Below are 21,639 nucleotides of genomic sequence, written 5' to 3'. Positions count from 1 at the left end.
AAAAAAAAAAATTTTGCTTTTTTGGTTTTTTTTTTTTTTTTTTTTTTTTTGTCTTTTTTACTGACCGGTAATGGGATCGCAACCCTCGGTGTTGCGCCCGCACCGCGCTCAGCCAGTGAGCGGGAACCGGTCTCCACACGGGATCCGAACCCTCGGTGGGAGCACCACCGCGCTCTCAAGCGGCGCACTCTCCAGTGCGCCACCAGGCTGGCCCACATTTGTGTTTTTGATAGTGGTAACTTATTTGCTTGCTTGCTTACGAAGAATTTTCTTAGTTTTCTGTTATGTTGTGTTGATTTGAAACCTTTCAGTCTATATAATTGTAGATGTAAATCTATGTTGAAAAAAACTCGGTAAATATTAGCATCTATATAGCATTATTAATACAGTTATGTATAAAGATCATCTGATATACAAGTGATTTACCTCAGGATTTCTTTAATAAGCTCTCCTGAACTGTTTACTTAACCAGTTTTCATGAAGGATTTTGAGGCGAAAAAAATATTTTTATCATGTATAAAACATTTCTGAATGTGTTTTTAGAGCACAACTTTTTTCTTTTTTTTCTTAGAAGCTGGTAATTATGAAATGACAAATCAACACGTAAAACAAAATGGAAAATTAGAAGATAATCCTTCCTCTGGCAGTCCCCCAAGGACTACATTGTTGGGGACCATATTTTCTCCTGTCTTCAACTTTTTTTCACCAGCAAATAAAAATGGTAAGTATAAACCATTAACCATAATTTGGGTTAAAAAATTCATAGGTTCTCTAATTTCTTAAGAGATCTTTTTAATTTTACTGGAATATTTTGTCAGTGTTACGTTTGTTTTCAAACTTATTAAAAATATACAGCTTAAAAGCATTTTTTTAGTGACTGAAATAAAGGTAAGTTATGTTTAATTCTGTTGTAGTGAACTCTCCTTTCATTATCTGAAAAGCTAGATGATAAACTGTGGGCTGGAGGGAAAGTTTCTTTTTTTACTGTGTTGAGATGTTAGAGAGTGTACAGGAGAGAATCCAGAAACATTTTCAATATTCTAGATGAGTAAGATGGCATTTTTGAATATATTTTTTAAAGTACTTTTTATTATTAGCATATTCATTATTACAAATCATGATTTTTCTTTATGCCCTTTTATCGAATATTTTTAAGTGAGCTGAAACTAGATGAGTTTTTTGGTAATGCAATTTATTTTTATCATTTCCTTGATTTTTATCCCCTGGGGATTTCAATCTAGATAAATAATTCAATTCATTTGAATTAGGGTAGCTTTAGATAAATAGTAAAACTAACTAGTTCAAATTTCATTATATGATGTCTTTACAAAAGAATCAACACTAGCTTCTTTCCTTGTTTTTTTTAATGGCTTAGCTAGTGTCCTATCTTTTCTGTTGATTAATACATAATTTCATACATGATAATTTGGTCTCTATTATTTAAGGGCAAGAGATCATGTCATTATTTTTGTATCTGCCATGGTGTTTGGTATGGTATTGGGCACATGTAAGATAACCATTAAATGCTTGTTGTTTGATTATTTAAAGTATAATCTTAATTAAGCTTATGGATGATGGTGCAATTTTTGAAAGGCAGGATGGTGTAATGTAAAACCAAATATGCCCTGAGTGAGAAAATAATGCACATTGGCATATTAAAAGACTGCAAAGTTCTACAAGAAAAACAAAACAAAAAACTAAACTAAAATCCCTTTAGCTTTGTTTGGCTCAGTATTTCCTAGACATATTTGACCATGGAGCTCTTTTCTGTGGATCATATATTAACATCTAGAACTAGATGCTGGTATATCAGAAAAAGAATAGGTTTTAGAGTTAGACACTTGTTTTAAAATTCCATGTCTTCCACTCTTTACGTTACCTTGGATCAGTTCTTTAAATTCTTATTTTTTAATCCACAAAATGGGATAATTATACATAAATATTAGGGGTGTTTTGAAAAATTCAGTTCACTCAACAGATTTTTTTTTTTTTAAACATCTACAATGTTCATTGTATTAGTCACTGGAGATTTAAAAATGATTAACACATGATCCCTGCCCTCAAGGAGCTTACTTTTTACAAGAGGGAGAGATTATATAAATAAATAAGTATAATAAATTATATAGGTGCTGATAGTTATAGGACAGTGGGCTGTTCAAAGAATGGAGTGTCCTATCTTCTGGGTGGTAGGGGTGGTGGCTTATAAAAGGCTTAGTAGAAAAGTTGAATCATGAAAGATGGTAAAGGGCATTCCAGGTAGAAGGAGCAGCATGAGCAAAGGCCTTGCAGCAGGAAACATCATAGTGTATTTGAGAAACTGATGAGTACTGGATTTGAGAAGGGATAAGGTTATGAAAAAGTTACGAGTTATGAAAAAGTCAGATTATAGAGCTAACAAGGTAAGATGTTTGGACTTTATTCTAGTCAGTAGGGGATAATTGAAAGGTGAATAATTTGATCAAGTTTATGTTTTGTAAGATCACTTTGGCAGCAGTGTGTGTGGGTTAGTGTCTAAAGAGGTCGGAGGCAGGGAGAACAATTAGCAGACTTATAGTAGTCCATGTGAGACTTGATGAAACCTTAATTGTGGTATTAGAGAAGAGAGGAGGGATAGAAGGATATAAAATAGACAAATTCTGGGCATAGATTGGAGGTGTAAGAGGAGAAATTTAAGATGATATAAGGGTAGAAGATTCAAGAAGAAAGTTCCTGAGAAATACATGATTGAATTTAATTTGGGCCATGCTGAGTTTGAGATGCCGTGAAACAACCAAATAAAAATGTCTAGTTATAATTTGTTATTCTGCTGTGGACCTCAGAATTCTGGGTTTAAGCAATAGACCATAGTATTATTAGCTAGTAGGTATTAGTTGAAACCAGTGGAGTAAATGGTTTATTTGGTTCAGCAGACCAAGACCAGAATCTTAGAGGAAAGCAATTAAGGACTGAATAAAGTAATAGACACCAACAAAAGAAGACATGGAGGAAGCCAGGAGAGACTTCATATCATAGAAGCCAAAGGAAGACAGACTATTTCTTTTTAAAAATATTTTTAATCAGTGTTTTCTTGCAAAATGGCAAAATAACAAATAGTAAGAATGTATAGATATATGTTAACATCTTACAGATTATCTCAAAATCAGTCAGTGAAAACATTCATTTAACAAATAGACAAATATAAATTTGCACACAGGGACAGTTTATTTGGCACAGTGGTGTCTGTGAAACACAGATTACCATAACTTCAAATTAAATTTCATAGAAACCCTGTGAAAATGACCTCCCCAAAACTTATTTGGCACTTTTAATTTTGTGTCAAGAAGATGGATCAAAGTTAAAATATAGATTCAGTTGTTTAATAGTGTGTGACTTTTGTCAAAATTTGTGAATACTTTTTTCATGTATGTATTATATACTTAAGATACAAGTATCTATCTTTTTTCTTTTTCTTTTTTTTTTTTTTTTGTCTTTTGTCTTTTTCCGTGTCCGGCAACGGATCGCAACACTCAGTGTTGCCCCCGTACCGGACCGGGGACCGGCAACGGGATTGCAACCCTCGGTGTTGCTCCCGCGCCTCACTCAGCCAGTGAGCGGGAACTGGTCTGTATGTGGGATCCGAACCCTCGGGCGGGAGCGCTGCCGCGCTTCCCAAGCGGCGCACTTATCCAGTGCGCCACCGGGCCGGCCCTCTTTTTTCTTTTTTAAAAAATTTTATCAATATACAATGTAGTTGATTTTCGTGTTCCTTTACCAATTCCTCCCCACCCCCATCAACATCTTATCTATTCACTTGTCTGAACAAGTTCAAGGAATTGTTCTGATTGTTGTGTCTTCTTTCCCCCACCCCCATTTATTTGTTTGTGTCTTTATTTATTTTTATTAGCTCCAACAAATAAGTGAGAACATGCAGTATTTCTCTTTCTGTGCTTGGCTTATTTCACTTAATAGAATTTTCTCTAAGTCCATCCATGTTGATGCGAATGGTAGTATTTCTTTTTCTTTTTCTTTTTTTTTTATATAGCAGAGTAGTATTCCATTGTGTAGAAATACATTTTCCTTATCTACTCATCCAGTGATGGGCATTTAGGCTGGTTCCAACTCTTGGCTATTGTAAGCAGTGCTGCAGTAAACATGGGAGTACAAGTATCCCTTTGACATGATGATTTCCATTCCTCTGGGTATATACCCAGCAATGGAATAGCTGGGTCATATGGTAGATCTATCTGGAATTGTTTAAAGGAAGAGAGATTATTAAAACCCAGGGCCAAACAGTTGTAAAGATAGAAGAAAAGGATATGAGCATTAAAAAGACACAACTGAACCTGATGATTAGAAGATTATTAGTTTCTTTTGCCATAACAGTTTCAAAGGAGTGGTTAGATTTGGAAGCCTAATATTCTTGAGTTAGAAGAGTAAAATGGAGAATAGGAAAGGAGACAGCAAGTGTAGATTACTGTTATGAGCTTGAATATGAAAGAAAGAAACCAGAGAGGTCACATAGTCTCAAAGGATAATTTGGGGCCGGCCCGGTGGCGCACTGCTACAGTGCGCCGCTTGGGAGCGCGGCGGCGCTCCCACCGAGGGTTCGGATCCCACATACAGACCAGTTCCCGCTCACTGGCTGAGCGAGGTGTGGGCGCAGCACCGAGGGTTGCGATCCCGTTGCCGGTCCCGGTCTGGTACGGGCGCGACACTGAGGGTTGCGATCCGTTGCCGGACACGAAAAAAGACAAAAAAGGAAAAAAAAAAGGATAATTTGTATTTGTGAGAGACAAGCATGTTTTTAAGCTTCAGGAAAGGGTCTGAGGAAAATGTTGAAAATTGAAAATAGAGGAAAGAGAATAACTAATGGAGAAAGTTTCTGGAGACTATTGTCAGGGATGGGATCAAAAGAATAGGTAAAAGGTTAAAATTGAAATTGGAAGGAGAGAGTGAGTTGATATTTGATAGTTAATTTTTTCTTTGAAAGAGAAGATAGTGTTATTCACTGAGATAGTCATGGTGGCGGGGACTTGAAGAGAATGGCCAAGGTTTAGAATGATTTCTCTGGGGAATGAGAAAAAGGAGCTAAGACTACACACAAATGTACTGAACAGCATGCTATGGGTCTGGTTAAGATTATAGGGGTTTATTTGGAATATGACTAGTCTTTATAATTGTACTGTTTTCTTCCGTAGCCTGGGGCTAGGGCCTGAGAAGCTTGTTGATTAGATTGATTCAAGAGGGATTTCTCTTGATGGATGACAGTGGGAGGATAAGGAAGCAAGGATACAGGCTGCTGGCCTGAAAGTGAGTTAAGTGATACACCATGAAGTCTAACTAGATGAGGAGGGTGGGAAAGAAGCCTTTGCGGGATGTGTTTGGAATAAAAGAGACTGGCCTTTATCAAGCTTGAAGATTACATATAATGTGAGTATGAGATAGATAATTCAAAGGTTAGGAGGCTTTGGTAAGGGATTAATATATAAGAATTTTACGTTTTATAGGTGAACAGTTTCTTAGTGGAAATGTTCCGGTTATGGCTATGGTAATAACTGCTAAAGAGCAGTATGACTGAAGATAGTTGGAGCTGAAGAGGGCAAAAACTTCAAGGATTAGTCTTTAGTTGAGTCATTGACATCACCTGTAATAACAGTTAGACAAAATGCTGCATTAAATATAATGGTAAACTCCTAGCTAGGTGTTAAACTCCTCTGTGATTGAGAGGATCCTGGCAATAGATGGTAGGTGACAGCACTGAGGATAACTGAAGAATTATATAGCCACACAACATCAGTCTCAAAGGAGCAGGCATTTTTTGCACATTAATTGAAAACCAATGTTCTGGTAGCAGCAGTGGGGATAAATGAATTCTGATTCAATTAGTATATTGGGTATGGGAGGATAAAGAATGTTGATGGAAGGGTATCAGGAAAAGAGATGTTTTTAGGAACGAGGTTAAATATTAAGTCACAAGGGAGAAGGAATATTCTGTAAGGAAGTTGAGAATATTGGTGGTTAAATTTGTTATTTTTGGTTTTTAAAATGACATTTGGAGGATTCCAGAAAGAAATGGAAAGAGTTGGGATTATTTCATAGTGGAAGAAGAACTTGGCAATTTTAATTTTAATTTGTTATGGAGATAGAATTTTGTTGAGAAATTATTTGTTGTTCTTTTTTTTTTTTTCCTTTTTGTCTTTTTTCGTGTCCGGCAACGGATCGCAACCCTCAGTGTCGCGCCCGTACCGGACTGGGACCGGCAACGGGATCGCAACCCTTGGTGCTGCGCCCACACCTCGCTCAGCCAGTGAGCTGGAACCGGTCTGTATGTGGGATCCGAACCCTCGGCGGGAGCGCCACCGCACTCCCAAGTGGTGCACTGTAACAGTGCGCCACCGGGCCGGCCCTGTTGTTCTTTTGATAAGAAGGTTCTCATGGTTAGGGAAATAATTAGCTCATTCTTGGATAAGTACCTCTGGTTGAAAATTACAGTTACCCACAATGGCTAAGATGGTTAGTATTTGAATTAAAAGGATCGGGAGCTGTTTGGGGATAAAGAACATATATAAAATGCTTATTAACATTTAATAAATAATATTTACTATTAAATAATGCTTAATTGTACTTAATATTTGCTTTAATGAAAAGAGGTTATAAATTGTGACTGACTGTAAATGTTTGACTATGTGACTGTAAACTGTTGACTTCTAAACTGCCTGAAAACTTAAAAACTCTGTTCACAAATACTACTCTAGCCTAAAATTGTCTTTATTCCTCATTGTTTGAAACGTCTAGAAAAGTTTCACTTTGTTACTGTATGAATTATCAGTCTAAATAAATTGTACAGTGATATTGCACTTAGTTTTTCTAAATATTAGAGTTTTTAAATGTTGATGGTGAGTACACTGAATCATGATTTCAGGAACATCAGGATCAGATTCCCCAGGACAGGCTGTGGAAGCTGAAGAGATAGTAAAACAACTTGATATGGAACAGGTGGATGAGATCACTACCAGTACTACTACGTCAACTAATGGAGCAGCTTACTCAAATCAAGCAGTTCAAGTGAGGCCATCAATAAATAATGGATTAGAAGAAGCAGAAGAAACAGTTAATCGTGAAATCCCACCCCTTACAGGTGAAGAAAATTCCTTTTGTAATGTAGCTTCATGAATAGATTGTAAAAATAAAGTATTTCATGTATTTTTAAAATGGGCAGATTAAATGCATAATTTTTTCTTCCTTGAAGTTAAAAAAAAATGAAAATTGGAATCAAAACTATCCCCTAAATTTTAAGTCATTTTGATGTTGAAATTTTTTGGAATGTTGTTTTTACTAAGTATCAGTCATTTTACAGTTTATGTCAACCAAATCTTAATGCTTGGCAAAATTTAACACAACTAGCAAAACATGCTTGCGTCTGTGAACATGCTTACAATTGCACCATTCTTAGACCCTTAGGTCAGAGGTCCTTACCTAAAGGCAATCTCACACCTTCATATTTCGTACATAGATGACACCCTCCCAAAGAGGCTTCTGTTCCTGGATCTTTCCCTACACCCATACTTTGCAGCCTAACTCTGGATGCTTAAATAAGACTAACATAATTGCTGGATTCCTGAGTTAGTTGTCATTGAAATGTGGAAGCACATGAAATCAAGAATTACTTCTGAGGGCTGTGGTAAATAGATAGATATATGTAAGGTACAAGTGAAATTATGTTCTATCATTCTTAAAAGCAGAAATAAAACTGGCGATGACCATCTTCTCCCTCTTGAACCAAGATTTTATTTTAGATTTGTGTTTTATTCCTTGAGGTGCCAGGTATTTGAGAGAGCCCAGTAAATATGTATTGATTAAGAGATATAGTTTGGTATAAAGAAGTAGAATAATTTATTTCTATTGAATGTAATGGGAAATTTTTTTAAAAATTGAAATAACAGCAAACATTTAAAGAAAAAAATGGATATAATTATGAAATTTCTGTGTAGTGCAACCGAGTAATACCAATATGAAAAGGAAAAATGGGGGCTGTTCAGTTAGTTGGTTAGAGCAAAGAAAAAAATCAGCAAAATAGAGAAAAGATTTATTTTAAATTCATCAAGTAAAAGATTCATATCTATAATGTTAAACTCAAAATTTAAGAATAATGCTGAACCTAACAAGCAAGTCAATAAGATTATGAACAGATAGCTCATTCTTTTGTGGGAAAGATTTGCAAATTAACCTACCTTTGACCTATCATTTTATGCTGATAACTTTGTCCATTGTTGAAAGACTAATGAATGGTAAAGTATAGACTAAAGTCTAGGGCTCTTGGCATCCTGTTTGATGTTTGTTCTGTATTTTTGTGCTTCTGTATAAGCCTTTGTATTGACCAATTTTTTTTTGCCATTTGTGAATAGAGAAGGGATTTCTGTAACTTTAGTGGTTTCTAGAAGGGAAAAGTAAGATTTACTGCAGTTATCACATTCATTTATTCCCCTAACATCTATGAGCACCTATTTATTGTAATGGGATCTTTTGATAAAGGTGAATAAAATATGCTCCTTGATGAAGAGTTCATGATCTAATTGAAGAGCCAGGAATACAGAAAAATTACTGTGGCAAGTGCTATTACAAATAAATAAACAAAATGACATGGTGGCACATTGCAGTTATTCTGATTGGGGTGATCACAAGATTGATAGAGGTAACAGTTATGCTGATCTTAACAGATAGGTATGAGTGACAAAAGTACTACTTTTCCTTAACTTTGAGAATGTAGCCAAAGAGAAGAAGAAGGTAGGAGGCTGGCTCTAACATTTACTTATTAGCTGTGTGACTTTGGACAAATTATTTAAGCTCTTGAGACAGTTGGAAACCATTTTCTTTGCTTTAAAGTGCTAATAGTAATACAGGGTTTTGAAGTCTAAGTGAAATGAAATATGAAAAAAATTTACCATGTAGGCACTCTATAAAATATTCTTTCCTTTCTCTGAGGTTAATAGGAATTTGAAACAGTAAAGTGCTTAGAAGATGTATTTTCCATTATTACCTTTTGCTAATGAACCGTTAGAGGCATAAGGTTGTTACAGAGGAACAGAAATTCTGCTTTACATCTGATGCCATTCATTGAATATACACACATTATTGACTTCATCTCAGAAATACATGATAATTGCAAAAAAGGTTAGTTTTTGTCCCGAAAGACTTTTATCCATCAACATTCCATTTCTACAGAAAGATTGCAACAATTTTTATTGGGTTCCACCTTAAATTTTTATCTCTGAGACATTATCTGTTTAGCTTGTAAGTTACCTTTGTCCTGTCCTTCACTTTCAGTTGTAATTATTATCTTACAAAATTCCCAGCATAGTTTGTAAAGCTCCACCAATTGATACAATCTTAGCTCAAATAGAGAATGAACTATGTGGCATACCTTGTAGAATTGCTTCTTGGTTATTTTTAAGTTGCTTGTAAATTAGAGGTAAAATAGTAGGTCTTCTAAAGCAGGGATTTACATAGGGCATAATTTCTTCACTTTCCAAGATCATAGATAGCTTTGAAGTTCCTGGAAAAATGTATCTGCAATATTTTTTCATAAATCCTTAAGGGGTTCATGGACCTCTTAAAGACTCTTCATGGATCTCAAGTTTAAAAACTAAACATTTGGGTCTGTTGTCAGCATATGTTTATTGTCTGCCTGCATATACAAGGAAGGTACTTTGTAAGGTATTACTGCTTGCTAAAAGAGCACTGTGAAATTTTTATGGTTATTACATATAAACATCATCCAGGTAGAAAACAAATTTTTGTGGAGCGTATTTTTCTAGTGATAAGTAGTAAATTTTCTCTTAGCTGATATGGATCTTAATTCTATGAGCCATGACCTAGTTTGCCATGTTGTCTGTAGTGGTAATTTTTCTTTTTGGATCTAAAGTTTGCTCTATATGTTAATAATCTGCTTTTAAATGCTGTTTATAAAGTATTTCTATCATAAATAAAATTCACAGGGCTTCAGGAAGATCTTATATAGAAGAAATAAAAATGTATACTTCATAGAAAGCATTGAATAAAAGTATTATTTTGTTTTTCACTTTATTAAATAGCACCAGTAACTCCAGATAGTGGTTATTCATCAGCTCATGCAGAGGCCACCTATGAAGAAGACTGGGAAGTATTTGACCCGTGAGTTATTATTATTTTGGGGGGGGGGTGTTGTTTGTTTTCTTTATTTCCTTTTTGGAGCATAATGAAAGTACATGCATGGAGGGATGGCTAAATGGTATATTGCCAAGAGCATGTGACCTGTAGATATTAATACGTTTACTGAGTTACAGAGATACTAATTTGTGTATTTTCACTTTTATTTACATGTTTTTAAAGTTTGGTTTACTGTGTTAAATGTGCTTTATTTAATTAAAGATTTTAAAACGGGCTGAATTTCATATGTGTTTATATTTATAAAAAGTAGAAATGTTGAAATTTTTTAAAAATTTGATTTATAGCTATTATTTCATCAAACATGTTCCACCACTGACAGAAGAACAACTAAATAGGAAACCTGCTCTTCCATTGAAAACAAGAAGCACACCAGAATTCTCCCTAGTTTTAGACTTGGTAAGTATATTATCTGTAGAGGTAGAATAAAGGGGTTAAATTCTTTTTTTAAGTAATAGTGCACAATTACTCAATACAAGTGAATGAGTAGCCATCACACTTACTATAGATATGTTACTACGTGTTCTGAAATGTTTTTATTTAAGTATAGTCTAATGCTAGAGTCCCCAGTTTGGTTGGTATCAGGTACCCTTTGAGAATAAATTATAGACTTTTATTCATATATTTATTCATTTATTATTAGTTTTTTTTTTTACAATTTATTAATCTTCTTGTGAAAAATCCACACAATCACTGTAGATAAACTCAGTGTAGAATTTTTACTTCTTTTGCCGACACCAGCACTGGCCTTTACAGTCCCCCTGATTTTCTTCATCCTGTTCTTGCTTTCCTTTTGCTGTTTTCTTAAGGTCTTTTTCTTCTCCTACAGGGCTTGTCTTGCAAGTCGATGTTTGAGTTCATTTCTCTTTGCATAATCCAAGGAATCGTAAATCATGCCAAACAAAGTCAGTTGTCTTGCCACCACCAAAATGGGTTCTGAATTCAAATAAAAAGGTGACATCCGGTGGTCTTGTAAATGTTGGTTAGTTTTTCCCAAATTTCTGTCTTAGGTACCATTACCTTCCCAGGGTGAAGAACATCAATGACCATTTGTTTCCTCTGAGGTAGTCAGATGGTCGTGAACTTCCTGCTCTGGATAGTTACTGTCATTCATGATGGTGGTCTATCCTCAGGAAGCCAGGGAGCAAAAGAGCTAGACTTTTATTTTTGTATTTAAATGAGTTCTTTCCCCCATACTCCTGAGAACTTTGTGATTTATTTTCTCTCCCAAGAAATTATAATTTCATTTCATTAGAATCATTCCTACTTTAGATTTCCCCCCTTTTTGTCAGGATCATATTTCCCTCAAGGACTAAATATAATTTGGGTCCCAATTATTTAACCACATGCAAGACCACACTCCTTTTCCTATTCTTATTTTTACATATTATCTAATACAGGTAAACTTTCTAAAATAGTCTCAAAAGCACACTCCCTTAATGCTGCCTAATAAAGCCTTTAATATACTCTCTCAATGTGATTTTAAAATTTATATTTTAGGGTACCAGAAGAGCTTTGAAAACTGAGTATTTCATTCTTTTGCTAGTCAAATTTCATATATAATATTCACATATACTCTATGCCTACAATTTCTTGATGTTAGCAAAAAATGTATCTTATATTGGAAAATATTTTATTATTTAGCATGTGTTATTGGTACCTGTATCAGTCCGTTTTTGTTGCTTATAACAAAATACATGGAACTGGGTAATTTATAAGAAAATGAAATTTATTGCTTACAGTTTCTGAGGTTGGGAAGTCCAAAATCCATCTGGTGGTAGTGACAGTGACCCAGGGGTCTCACATTGCAAGATGGCGGAAGCAGAGAAAGCAGAGAGAGAGAGAGAGACTCTCCGCTTCTTTTAAAGCCCTCAGAACCATGCCCCAACCACCATTTTTAATCCATTCACTACTGCAGGGTCCTACAATCCATTCATCTCTTTAAGGTGCCACCTTTCAGTTACCATAATAGGATTTTCCACCCTCTTAACAGTCAAAGTGGGGGCTAAGTTTCTAATACATAAAACTTAGGGGACACAATTCAGAGTTCAGTGAGTTTTGGAGGAACATAATTCAATCCAGTACAGTACCCTTATACCTTAAGATATGGTTTAGTTCTCAGAAAATTTATCTTGAGGGAAAAACCTATTCTTTTAAATTTCTAATTAGCATGTATAGTTGTGTTTTGAGAATTCAGCACCTTTGCCTTTGACTAGCTAGAAAGAAATGAAAGAGGGGATCTAGAGGTCCTAAGATAAGGGGATAAACTAAAAGGGAAAGAAAAGTTTTTAAACTATGAGTAGTTCAGATTTGATGTGCAATTTAGTGGAGAAATGAAAAAGGGATTTTGCTAGATTTTTTTTTTTTTTTTTGTCCTTTTTGAGATCGGCCGCACCACGCTCAGCCAGTGAGCGCTGTGAGCGAACTGGTCATCCCTATATAGGATCCGAACCCGCGGCGGGAGCGCTGCTGCGCTCCCAGCGCCGCACTCTCCCGAGTGCGCCACGGGCTCGGCCCTGCTAGATTTTGATGTTAGGAGTTGATGTTATGATATCAGGTTTGGCCATATTATTTTGAATCCAATAGGAAGGTAAATAAGGAAAGATAAGAATAGGCTGAGCATAAATAATTTTACAGAAAAAGATGAAGAATGATCAGAATTTAATAGGCTATAGATGAAGAAGTAGCAGGATTATGCAGTTGTAGAATAGAGATACCTTTTCTTAAGATGCTAAGAGAATATCTTGAAGTGTGCATAGTTTGACATAATATTTAAAGAAAATGAGGCATATCTAGAGTATTTTTTGCTTTTTGCCTCCTCAAAGTTTAACATTAGGTTGACGTAAATACTTCAGCTAATAATAAGATGTGGAATCACAAGGTATGAACATTTGTATTTCATTTTCATTGATCTAAAATGCATTGAAACTTTTTGGAGATGGTTATTAGCAACTTTATTTAAGCTGCTTTATTTGAACATTCAGGATTTGAGAAATATAAATATTTGTACCTGTTTTAGATTGAATGATCCTCCTTTTCTTATGTTCTTTTTTTTTTTCTTTTTCCTTTTGTCTTTTTTCGTGTCCGGCAATGGATCGCAACCCTCAGTGTTGTGCCCGTACTGGACCGGGACTGGCAATGGGATCACAACCCTCGGCGTTGCTCCCGCACCTCGCTCAGCCATTGAGCAGGAACCAGTCTGTATGTGGGATCCGAACCCTCGGCGGGAGCACTGCCGCACTCCCAAGCGGCGCACTGTAGCAGTGCACCACCGGGCCAGCCCTTTTCTTATGTTCTTAATGAGAAAACAGGATTTGGTAATCAAAGATCACCAAAGTTTTCATTGACTCCTATTTAGTCAAACTATGTATATGAACGTGTTCATGAGATCCTAAAACATCTGTTCCTAAAGTAAGATGTTTTATAAAAAATTTCATGATAGGGCCGGCCCAGTGGCGCACTGGTACAGTGCGCCGCTTGGGAGTGTGGCGGCGCTCCTGCCGAGGGTTCGGATCCCACATACAGACCGGTTCCCGCTCACTGGCTGAGCGAGGTGCGGACGCGACACCGAGGGTTGCGATCCCGTTGCCGGTCCCGGTCCGGTATGGGCGCGACACTGAGGGTTGCGATCCGTTGCCGGACACAAAAAAAGACAAAAAGGGAAAAAAAAAAATTTCATGATAAATAGGGCCGGCCCATGGCTCACTTGGGAGAGCGTGGTGCTGACAACAACAAGTCAAGGGTTAAGATCCCCTTACCGGTAATCTTTAAAAAAAAAAAAAAAAAAATTTTTTTTTTTTCACGATAAATAGTTATATGAATAGAATGTATATATATTTTAAGTAATTAGATTCTAAACTTGCATTTGCTAATTGTAAAATAAAAAGTAATATGAATATGGTTTTAACAGAAACTTTGCAACTACAGCACACGCACACGCGCGCGCGCGCGCACACACACACAACACACACACACACCCCAAACACACTCCCACCCACCCACTCACTCACCCACTGACACTTTCTGAATCATAAGTGGAGCTGGAGAATTTGCATTTGCATTTCTAACTAGATCTGAGATGATTCTGATGCTGCTTGCTGGTCCAAGAACTATACTTGAGAACCAGTGGCCTTAGAAAATTCTATCCAAAATTGCTATGCCACATAGAGTAATATATTATAAATGTAAAATTATACATATGAATCGGTGCTTTAATAAATGTTTTTGGTGATCATGAATATATAAAATTATGATTTGAACTTTCTTTTAATATCTTGTTTCATTCAATATGTGTTTTTTATTTTAAGGATGAAACACTAGTACACTGTAGTCTAAATGAGCTAGAAGATGCAGCACTTACTTTTCCAGTCCTTTTCCAAGATGTCATTTATCAGGTAACTAAAAAAAATTTTTAGTTGATTTTTTTGCCTGTTAGGTAACGTTCTGAACCAAGAAAGAAATCTTTGGTAATTTTCTTTTGGTGACATTAAATGTGTTTTTCTGTAGACCTCATGGATTTAATTAATATATTAGTGATTTATTAACACAAAGTAGTCATGCTAGATACTAGCATAAAACAACATTAATCTGTTACCTAAAAAAAACTAACTTTTCTTACCCAGTGATCTCTGCTAGTTTCATTATCTGTTTGCCAGCAGGTGGAGGCAGGAGCACTGACATCATAATAGATCCCCAAGAGAAACATGCCAGGTTAACACCTGGTGGGTTTTTTTTTTTTTTTTTTTTTCAAAAATTCAATTAATATAAAGAAAACTCATTCCTTGTTGGTCATTTTTATTTCTTGTAGTGGTAATGTGGGGTCTGTAAAATTGCAGTTTGGTAGATCTACTTTATATTAATAACAGAATTCCAGGATACTCTTATAGCTGTTGCTTTACTTAAAGAATTTGAGTATAAGCATTTCTCCCTCATCTGTGCTGATGGACAGGTAACAGTGCAAAATGCAGATATTATTAACATTTTGCTGTGGAGTATGTGTGATGGCCATAGTTTTTACTTTGTGTTTAAGATTTTCCTGTCATATGATTGAATTTGTAAATGAATACACTTTGAAAACTGCAAAGTGTCTTTCCATGTTGGCAGTTATATTATTTAATTAGCATTACCTTCATACATATCAGTTGTTGAAGGATTAGGAAAGGGTCAAAAATCTGTTGTCTGTCCACAGGAAGCCAACCCAAGGATTAGTTAAAATAAAGCCACAGAGTGTTTACTGTCTGGATAGTGAAAAGTTGTTTATGGTTGTTTATGTGCTCTTAATAGGTAGTTAGAATGTGGTTATGGTTTTCTTAGCAGATAATAGTTGCTATGTCACAGGAATCATGAAATTTCAGAGTTAAATAAAAGTTTGTGGTTCAGGGCTATTTTACCTACTTTAGTAATGAGTCATAAGAGGATTTATATTAGCAATTATTGTCAGTTCTAGTTTAACCTAGATAGGTATTATTGTAGGTATGGTAATATCTGAATACTGTATTCAGTTCCCTTTTATGTAAACTGCTTTTAGTCCTGATATATAGTCAGAAGATGAGCAAAATGTACATTAAAAATAAAGAATTTTAAGATTTTTCTATTCCTTTTTAACTGGTTATTATTTGGTTTAAGGCAACTCTTAAGACATTTTCTGCTAAATAGGTTGTTGTTGTTTAGAACAGGAGTCTGTAAATATAAATAGTATAGCAATGTCTTAGTTTTCTCTTTTTAGCTCAATAACCTTTTTGTTTCGCTTTTTGTTTGCAAGATTGCACTTGAAAACAATGGCATTAGGGCTTTGAATTTGGAGAGGAAAGCTGTTATTTGAGAAATATAGGTAAATAATGTTTTCGAGATAACTTACTAAGCTTCCAGATTTGGAATTTATTTCTTACAGATGGTTTTTGGTCTGTTTAGTAATTTTTAATAGTGAAATAAGAAACTTGGAAAGTAGATAAATCTGATTCTTCCCCTTCATGAATGTTTCTTTTCAGTATGACCATAAAATCAAATTTTTTTCTTATTGCTTCCACCATTTCTGCTTTAACTCTCTTCTTTTTAAAGTTCTTATTATTTCATGTGGATCTGGATAGTTGTCTTATTTTGAATAAAAGTTTTCTAGCAGTGCATATTTACAAAAAGTATATATATATTTGCTGCATCCACCCCTGTGGAATTCAGAGAACTTTTTTCTCTTATATATTCTGAGTTATACTTTCTGAAACAGACAAATGATCTTGCCTAAACAGGAGCAGTGAGCAGGAAGTGTGAATTTTACAAACTATAGAGATGATTGTATTTTAATATTATGATTTAGTTACTATATCATGGACAGAGTTTAGTTCTCCTTTAGAAATTTTTGAGGATGTCCATAGTTAATATTGGGTAAATTCCCTTGGATTTCTGGTTTTGGCATAGCCATTCTGTCTACTTTTTAAAAAAATAATTGAAGAAATCTTTGGGGATTAGGATTCCCCCAGTTTTCAGACCAGCAAGCTCCCTTTAAACAGGGAATGATGTCTTTTAAACTTTCAGTGGTGTTGTCTCCATCTACTGGCAAAGAAGAAATATACACAAGGGTCTGAGATGATCTAAGAGATTTTGGAGAAACCACATTATTAGGTAAGATGTAACTTACATATTTAACCACTATACTATAATGTGGCCCACTTAAAGGTAGAAATCTGTAAAATACTGTATATATTCTTATTTAAGAAAAAATTATTGAGGTGAAATTCACATGACATAAAATTAATCGTTTTTCAAATGAACAGTTCCATGGCATTTATCTATATACACTTGAATATGTCAGTTTCATACCATTTATATGTATATTATATATATTAAGATAGGATCAAATTCTTTACCTAGTCAAAGCCAGATAAAGTTTCCTCTTACAACTTATTTTACTTTTACTTTTGTTTTCTTTTTGTGGTAAGTTTGTTATTGTTGACCTATATCTAATTTTAATTCTACATGTTATTTCTTTTTTATTTCAAAACTACTTAAGGTGTAAACTGTATTACATATGTTTAATAATTATCTGTATTAGGGGTTGGCAAACTTTTTCTATAAAGGGCCAGTTGTAAATATTTTAGGTTTTGTGCTTTCTGTTGCAACTACCTATTCTGCCATTGCAGCATGAAAGTAGCCATAGACAATACATAAACCAAAAAGCACGGCTGTGTCCAATAAAACTTTATTTATAAAATAAGTGATGGGCTGGATTTGGCCAACAGGGCATACATAATTTGCTGACCCCTGGTCTAATAATTATGAGAGTATATACAGTAAATTTACATATCAAATTCTAAGTAGAAGTAAGTAATTAAATGTTCATCAGAATTCTTGTTTATATATAGAAAATTTAAATTACATCCACAGTATAATCTGGTTGTGGGCTTTTTAGTTCTTTGCAGTTCAGGGTTTGAGGGAAATTTGAGGTGGTCACTACTCACATTTAAAGATTGCCTGACTTCATGATAAATACTCTCCTTTTGATTGATAAATAGGAGTAAATTTGGTTAATGCAAGTCTTAGCATTTTTAAGCAGGTAGATTATTCCAGTCTAAATTTAGTACCTTGAGTGTATTTGAATTCCATTTCTCTAGGGGATTAAAAAAATCTCAAAGATCCATGTCAAATTAAAATTTGATGTAATGTTACTACTGACATTATATGGAGTAGACAGATTATAGTTTGTGTGTATGGAGAAAAGTCATTTGAAAGAAGAACTGACCTTACATGAGGATATGACACACAGGCTAAGTGTATAGGTTTTTGTTTGAATGGGTCTTTTTTTTTTTTAAGTGGTATTTTTTTCTGTAAATTTTTCTATAGTTATGGGGAAAACATTTATTCATAAAATGATACAAATTCTTTTGATACTGGAAAAACAAGTGCATGATCACTTCCAGTGCACATTTTTAATCTTTATATTTAGTTTATATTGACACATTGTCAGGAAATCCATCTCATGGTGTTACTCAGTTAAGAGGTCTCCACTGTATTTAGTTTCTGTTCCTGCAGATCCACCAATTCAAGACTCTAGGTCATCTCACTCCCTCTTCCATCCAGAAGATGACTTCTATCCACAAGCAGGACTGAATCAAAAGACATTTTTCACTTAGCTCTTGAGCTGAACCACCTCCTCAGTGACCTTCCTCTGTCTCCATCAAGAACTGGTGCTCAGTTTTTTGAAGATGTAATAGAGCTACTCAGCCCAAAAGTGGCTGATTGAAGAAAAAAGAAGATACCTCATATGTTTCACCACAGTGCAGCCAAACGTAACTGTGTTGTCCAACTCCTCATTCTGTAAAGTATGGCAGGGGCATGTGATTTTTGACTCTGTTCACCAGTAAGACTTTAGCCAGTCAGTGGCTTTCTGAAGATCAGTAAAAAATCAACAAACTTTGGGTCAGCTGTCCAGAAATCAGATTTTGGTAAGCACTCAAGGAGAGATAGGATACTGTAGGTAGTTACTTGTAAAGGATGCTTTGTTTTATTAGTAGAGGTTGTTTTTATGGGAAAAGTTGGGGGGAGAGGTGGGTGGAGAACCCCATGGTTAGCAGAGCTTAGCATCTTCCCATTATAGTTTGTTTTCTTGGGAATCTTACAGCTTAGGATAATTTTCATATCAGAATAAGAGAAGTAGAGGGTCAATGGCTTTTATCTCTTCTCTACATTCTTTTTTTAGAAAAGTCAGCTTTATTTTTGCTACATGAAGAAAGTAGCAATCATTTAAATGAAGAATTTTGCAGTAAATACCTAATTGTTTTCTCTTTTCTCAAGTTCTGACTTTGATACTAACCAAGAATTGTTTTGTTGTTGAGTTGCATAAAGCATAATTTTGTTGTACAAAAGAAGTATGGATATTTGTGCCTTAAGTATAGCATTTAGGGTTGTGGACACTTAGTACTGAGGATAAAAGTAATATTTTGTCTGGTAGGGAACAGTATTTTGATAATCAATTGTAGATAAATATTAAAAATATTATTTTATCTTTGTTTTTTTTTTTTTTTTTTGTGGATGGCTGGCTGGTATGGGAATCTGAACCCTTGATCTTGGTATTACCAGTACCATTCTCTTCCGAGTGGGCAAACTGGCCAGCCCCTAAAAATATACTTTAGAGTAACTTTAAAGTAGCTTTTCCATCCTTATTAGTAGGTGTAGTTAGTCACTGGTACTAATTTTTTCATTATAATTATTTACTATTAATTTTTAGGCTGAAAAAAAGGGATATCACCCCCATTTTGGCCAGCCACCAAAAGAAAAAAAGACAAATGAAACAGTTCTTTACTTCTCAAAAATAAAATGTGGGCCGGCCCGGTGGCGCACTGCTACAGTGCGCTGCTTGGGAAGTGCGGCGGCGCTCCCGCCGAGGGTTCGGATCCTACATACAGACCGGCCGCTCACTGGCTGAGCAAGGTGCGGGAGCAACACCGAGGGTTCCGATCCCGTTGCTGGTCCCGGTCCGGCATGGGCACAACACTGAGGGTTGCGATCCGATGCCGGTCACGAAAAAAGACAAAAATAAATAAATAAATAAAGGGCCGGCCCGGTGGCGCACTGGATAGTGCGCCGCTTGGGAAGCGCGGCGGCGCTCCCGCCCGAGGGTTCGGATCCCACATACAGACCGGTTCCCGCTCACTGGCTGAGCGAGGCGCGGGAGCAACACCGAGGGTTGCGGTCCCGTTGCCGGTCCCGGTCCGGTGCGGGGGCGACACTGAGGGTTGCGATCCGTTGCCAGACACGGAAAAAGATAAAAAAATAAAATAAAATAAAATAAAATGTATTCATGGGAAATTCTTTGTCTTTTAAAATTAGGAGCAATTCATTAAAAAACACTACATGGAAAGTTCTTGTTTAACACTTGAAGATGTTCTATAAATTGAGAGATTACAGTTGATTACTAAACATACTAAATTGGGAGCTTCATTCCCTTTGACGTTTAGAGTCATTTTTAAGGCAACATTTTTGTTTTACTAAAGTGACTTCTTTTTGCTTTTAAAATGACTAAATCTTATTTTAATAAAACACATCAAAAGTTTTATATATACAAATATGTGTACATATTTATACATACCGTACTTCAAAAAGTTTGTGGAAAAATAGAATTAAAAGGTAATACAAGAAAGAAAAGATAGTATGAATCTTTACATGAACTTTTTGAAGTGATCTTGTAAATAAAGTGGCCAGTTTTTACTTGATGAAAACATGCTTCATTGGTAACTTTTAATATATCATCTATATGAATACATTAAGCTTCACTTTATCCTACTTGGAATCTTAAAAAATTCCTTTTCAGATTGATTTTTATTTACTAGAGTAGGGTTTTGCAGACGCTTTTAGTTTGGGGAGTAGTTGTTGTATTTCGTTTTTATTTTTATTGGTTCCGATGTTTTAGTATTTACCTGTTTGTCCCCAGATTCATCCACCTACAAATACTATCTACCTCTTACTGGAACTTTGTGAAGCAAAAGATGACTGTAAAATCACCCAATGTGTTATGAAGTTGAGGCCTCCACAGGGCCTACCTGAGCAATCCTCTTTTCTTGGAGGTTTGGGTTTTGTCTCTATGCTCTGATCTTGATACTAAGAAATTATTAACAAGTTAAATAGTTAAACTACTAATTGATACATTTCATTATTACTTTCCCTCTTCCAGAAATATAGATTGTAGCTAGCTGGGCTTTGAGGTTGCCTAGTTCTGCTCCATAGAATCATATTCATTCTAGCTATTCCTCTTATGACTGATTACTTTTAAATAATGAGGTGTATGATGATAATAATAATAGCTACCAGCTATTGGCATTTTAAATATGCACGGGGCACTTTATGTGAATTAACTTATTTAATCCTCACAAGAACTGTATGAAGTAGGTACGGTTATTATACCCATTTTATAGGTGAGAAAACTGAGGTGTGCAGAAGGGTTAAAAAAAAAATAGCAGAGCCACCTGTATAACTGTAGAATTTACTAATGATAAGAGTTTTCAGTTAATTTAGCATCTCATTCTTCATATTCCCCCAACATTGTTAGTTTTTTATCTGAAAGCAGATGCCATGCTCTTTAGTGGATGAATCCCACTGAATTTATGCAGTCCCACTGCATTTTTTTAACCAATTGCAACAATATAGCAATAAGTTCAAAAGATAGAATAGAAAAGTATCAAAGGTGTTTCTTTTTTAATGTGAAGGCCATATTGTCTGGGCTTAAAAATCATTTAGAAATATTTTTCTTAGGGGCCGGCCCGGTGGCGCACTGGATAAGTGCGCCGCTTGGGAAGCGCGGCGGCGCTCCCGCCCGAGGGTTCAGATCCCACATGCAGACCGGTTCCCGCTCACTGGCTGAGCGAGGCGCGGGAGCAGCGCTGAGGGTTGCAATCCCATTGCCGGTCCCCGGTCCGGTACGGGCGCGACACTGAGGGTTGCGACCCGTTGCCGGACACAGAAAAAGACAAA

The 21,639-nt window shown here is 35.6% G+C and overlaps 1 protein-coding gene across 4 annotated transcripts in view; it reads left to right on the top strand.

The window, feature by feature from the left end:
* CTDSPL2 (CTD (carboxy-terminal domain, RNA polymerase II, polypeptide A) small phosphatase like 2) overlaps positions 1 to 21,639 on the top strand; it is a 66,306-nt gene that overhangs the window by 31,724 nt on the left and 12,943 nt on the right. For 3 of the 4 annotated variants that reach the window (XM_008574096.1, XM_008574097.1, XM_008574098.1), the window contains exons 4-8: positions 572 to 721; positions 6,902 to 7,117; positions 10,071 to 10,149; positions 10,470 to 10,581; positions 14,490 to 14,576. In XM_008574096.1, the coding sequence (XP_008572318.1) occupies positions 572 to 721; positions 6,902 to 7,117; positions 10,071 to 10,149; positions 10,470 to 10,581; positions 14,490 to 14,576 (644 nt within the window). The remainder of the gene's footprint in view (positions 1 to 571; positions 722 to 6,901; positions 7,118 to 10,070; positions 10,150 to 10,469; positions 10,582 to 14,489; positions 14,577 to 21,639) is intronic. The other variant, XM_008574099.1, reaches the window with a different exon arrangement.

This window comes from Galeopterus variegatus, unplaced genomic scaffold (genome assembly GCF_000696425.1).
Source record: "Galeopterus variegatus unplaced genomic scaffold, G_variegatus-3.0.2 Scaffold997, whole genome shotgun sequence".
In the NCBI taxonomy this organism is placed as follows: domain Eukaryota; kingdom Metazoa; phylum Chordata; class Mammalia; order Dermoptera; family Cynocephalidae; genus Galeopterus; species Galeopterus variegatus.
This window is presented reverse-complemented; position numbering and strand designations above follow the sequence as displayed.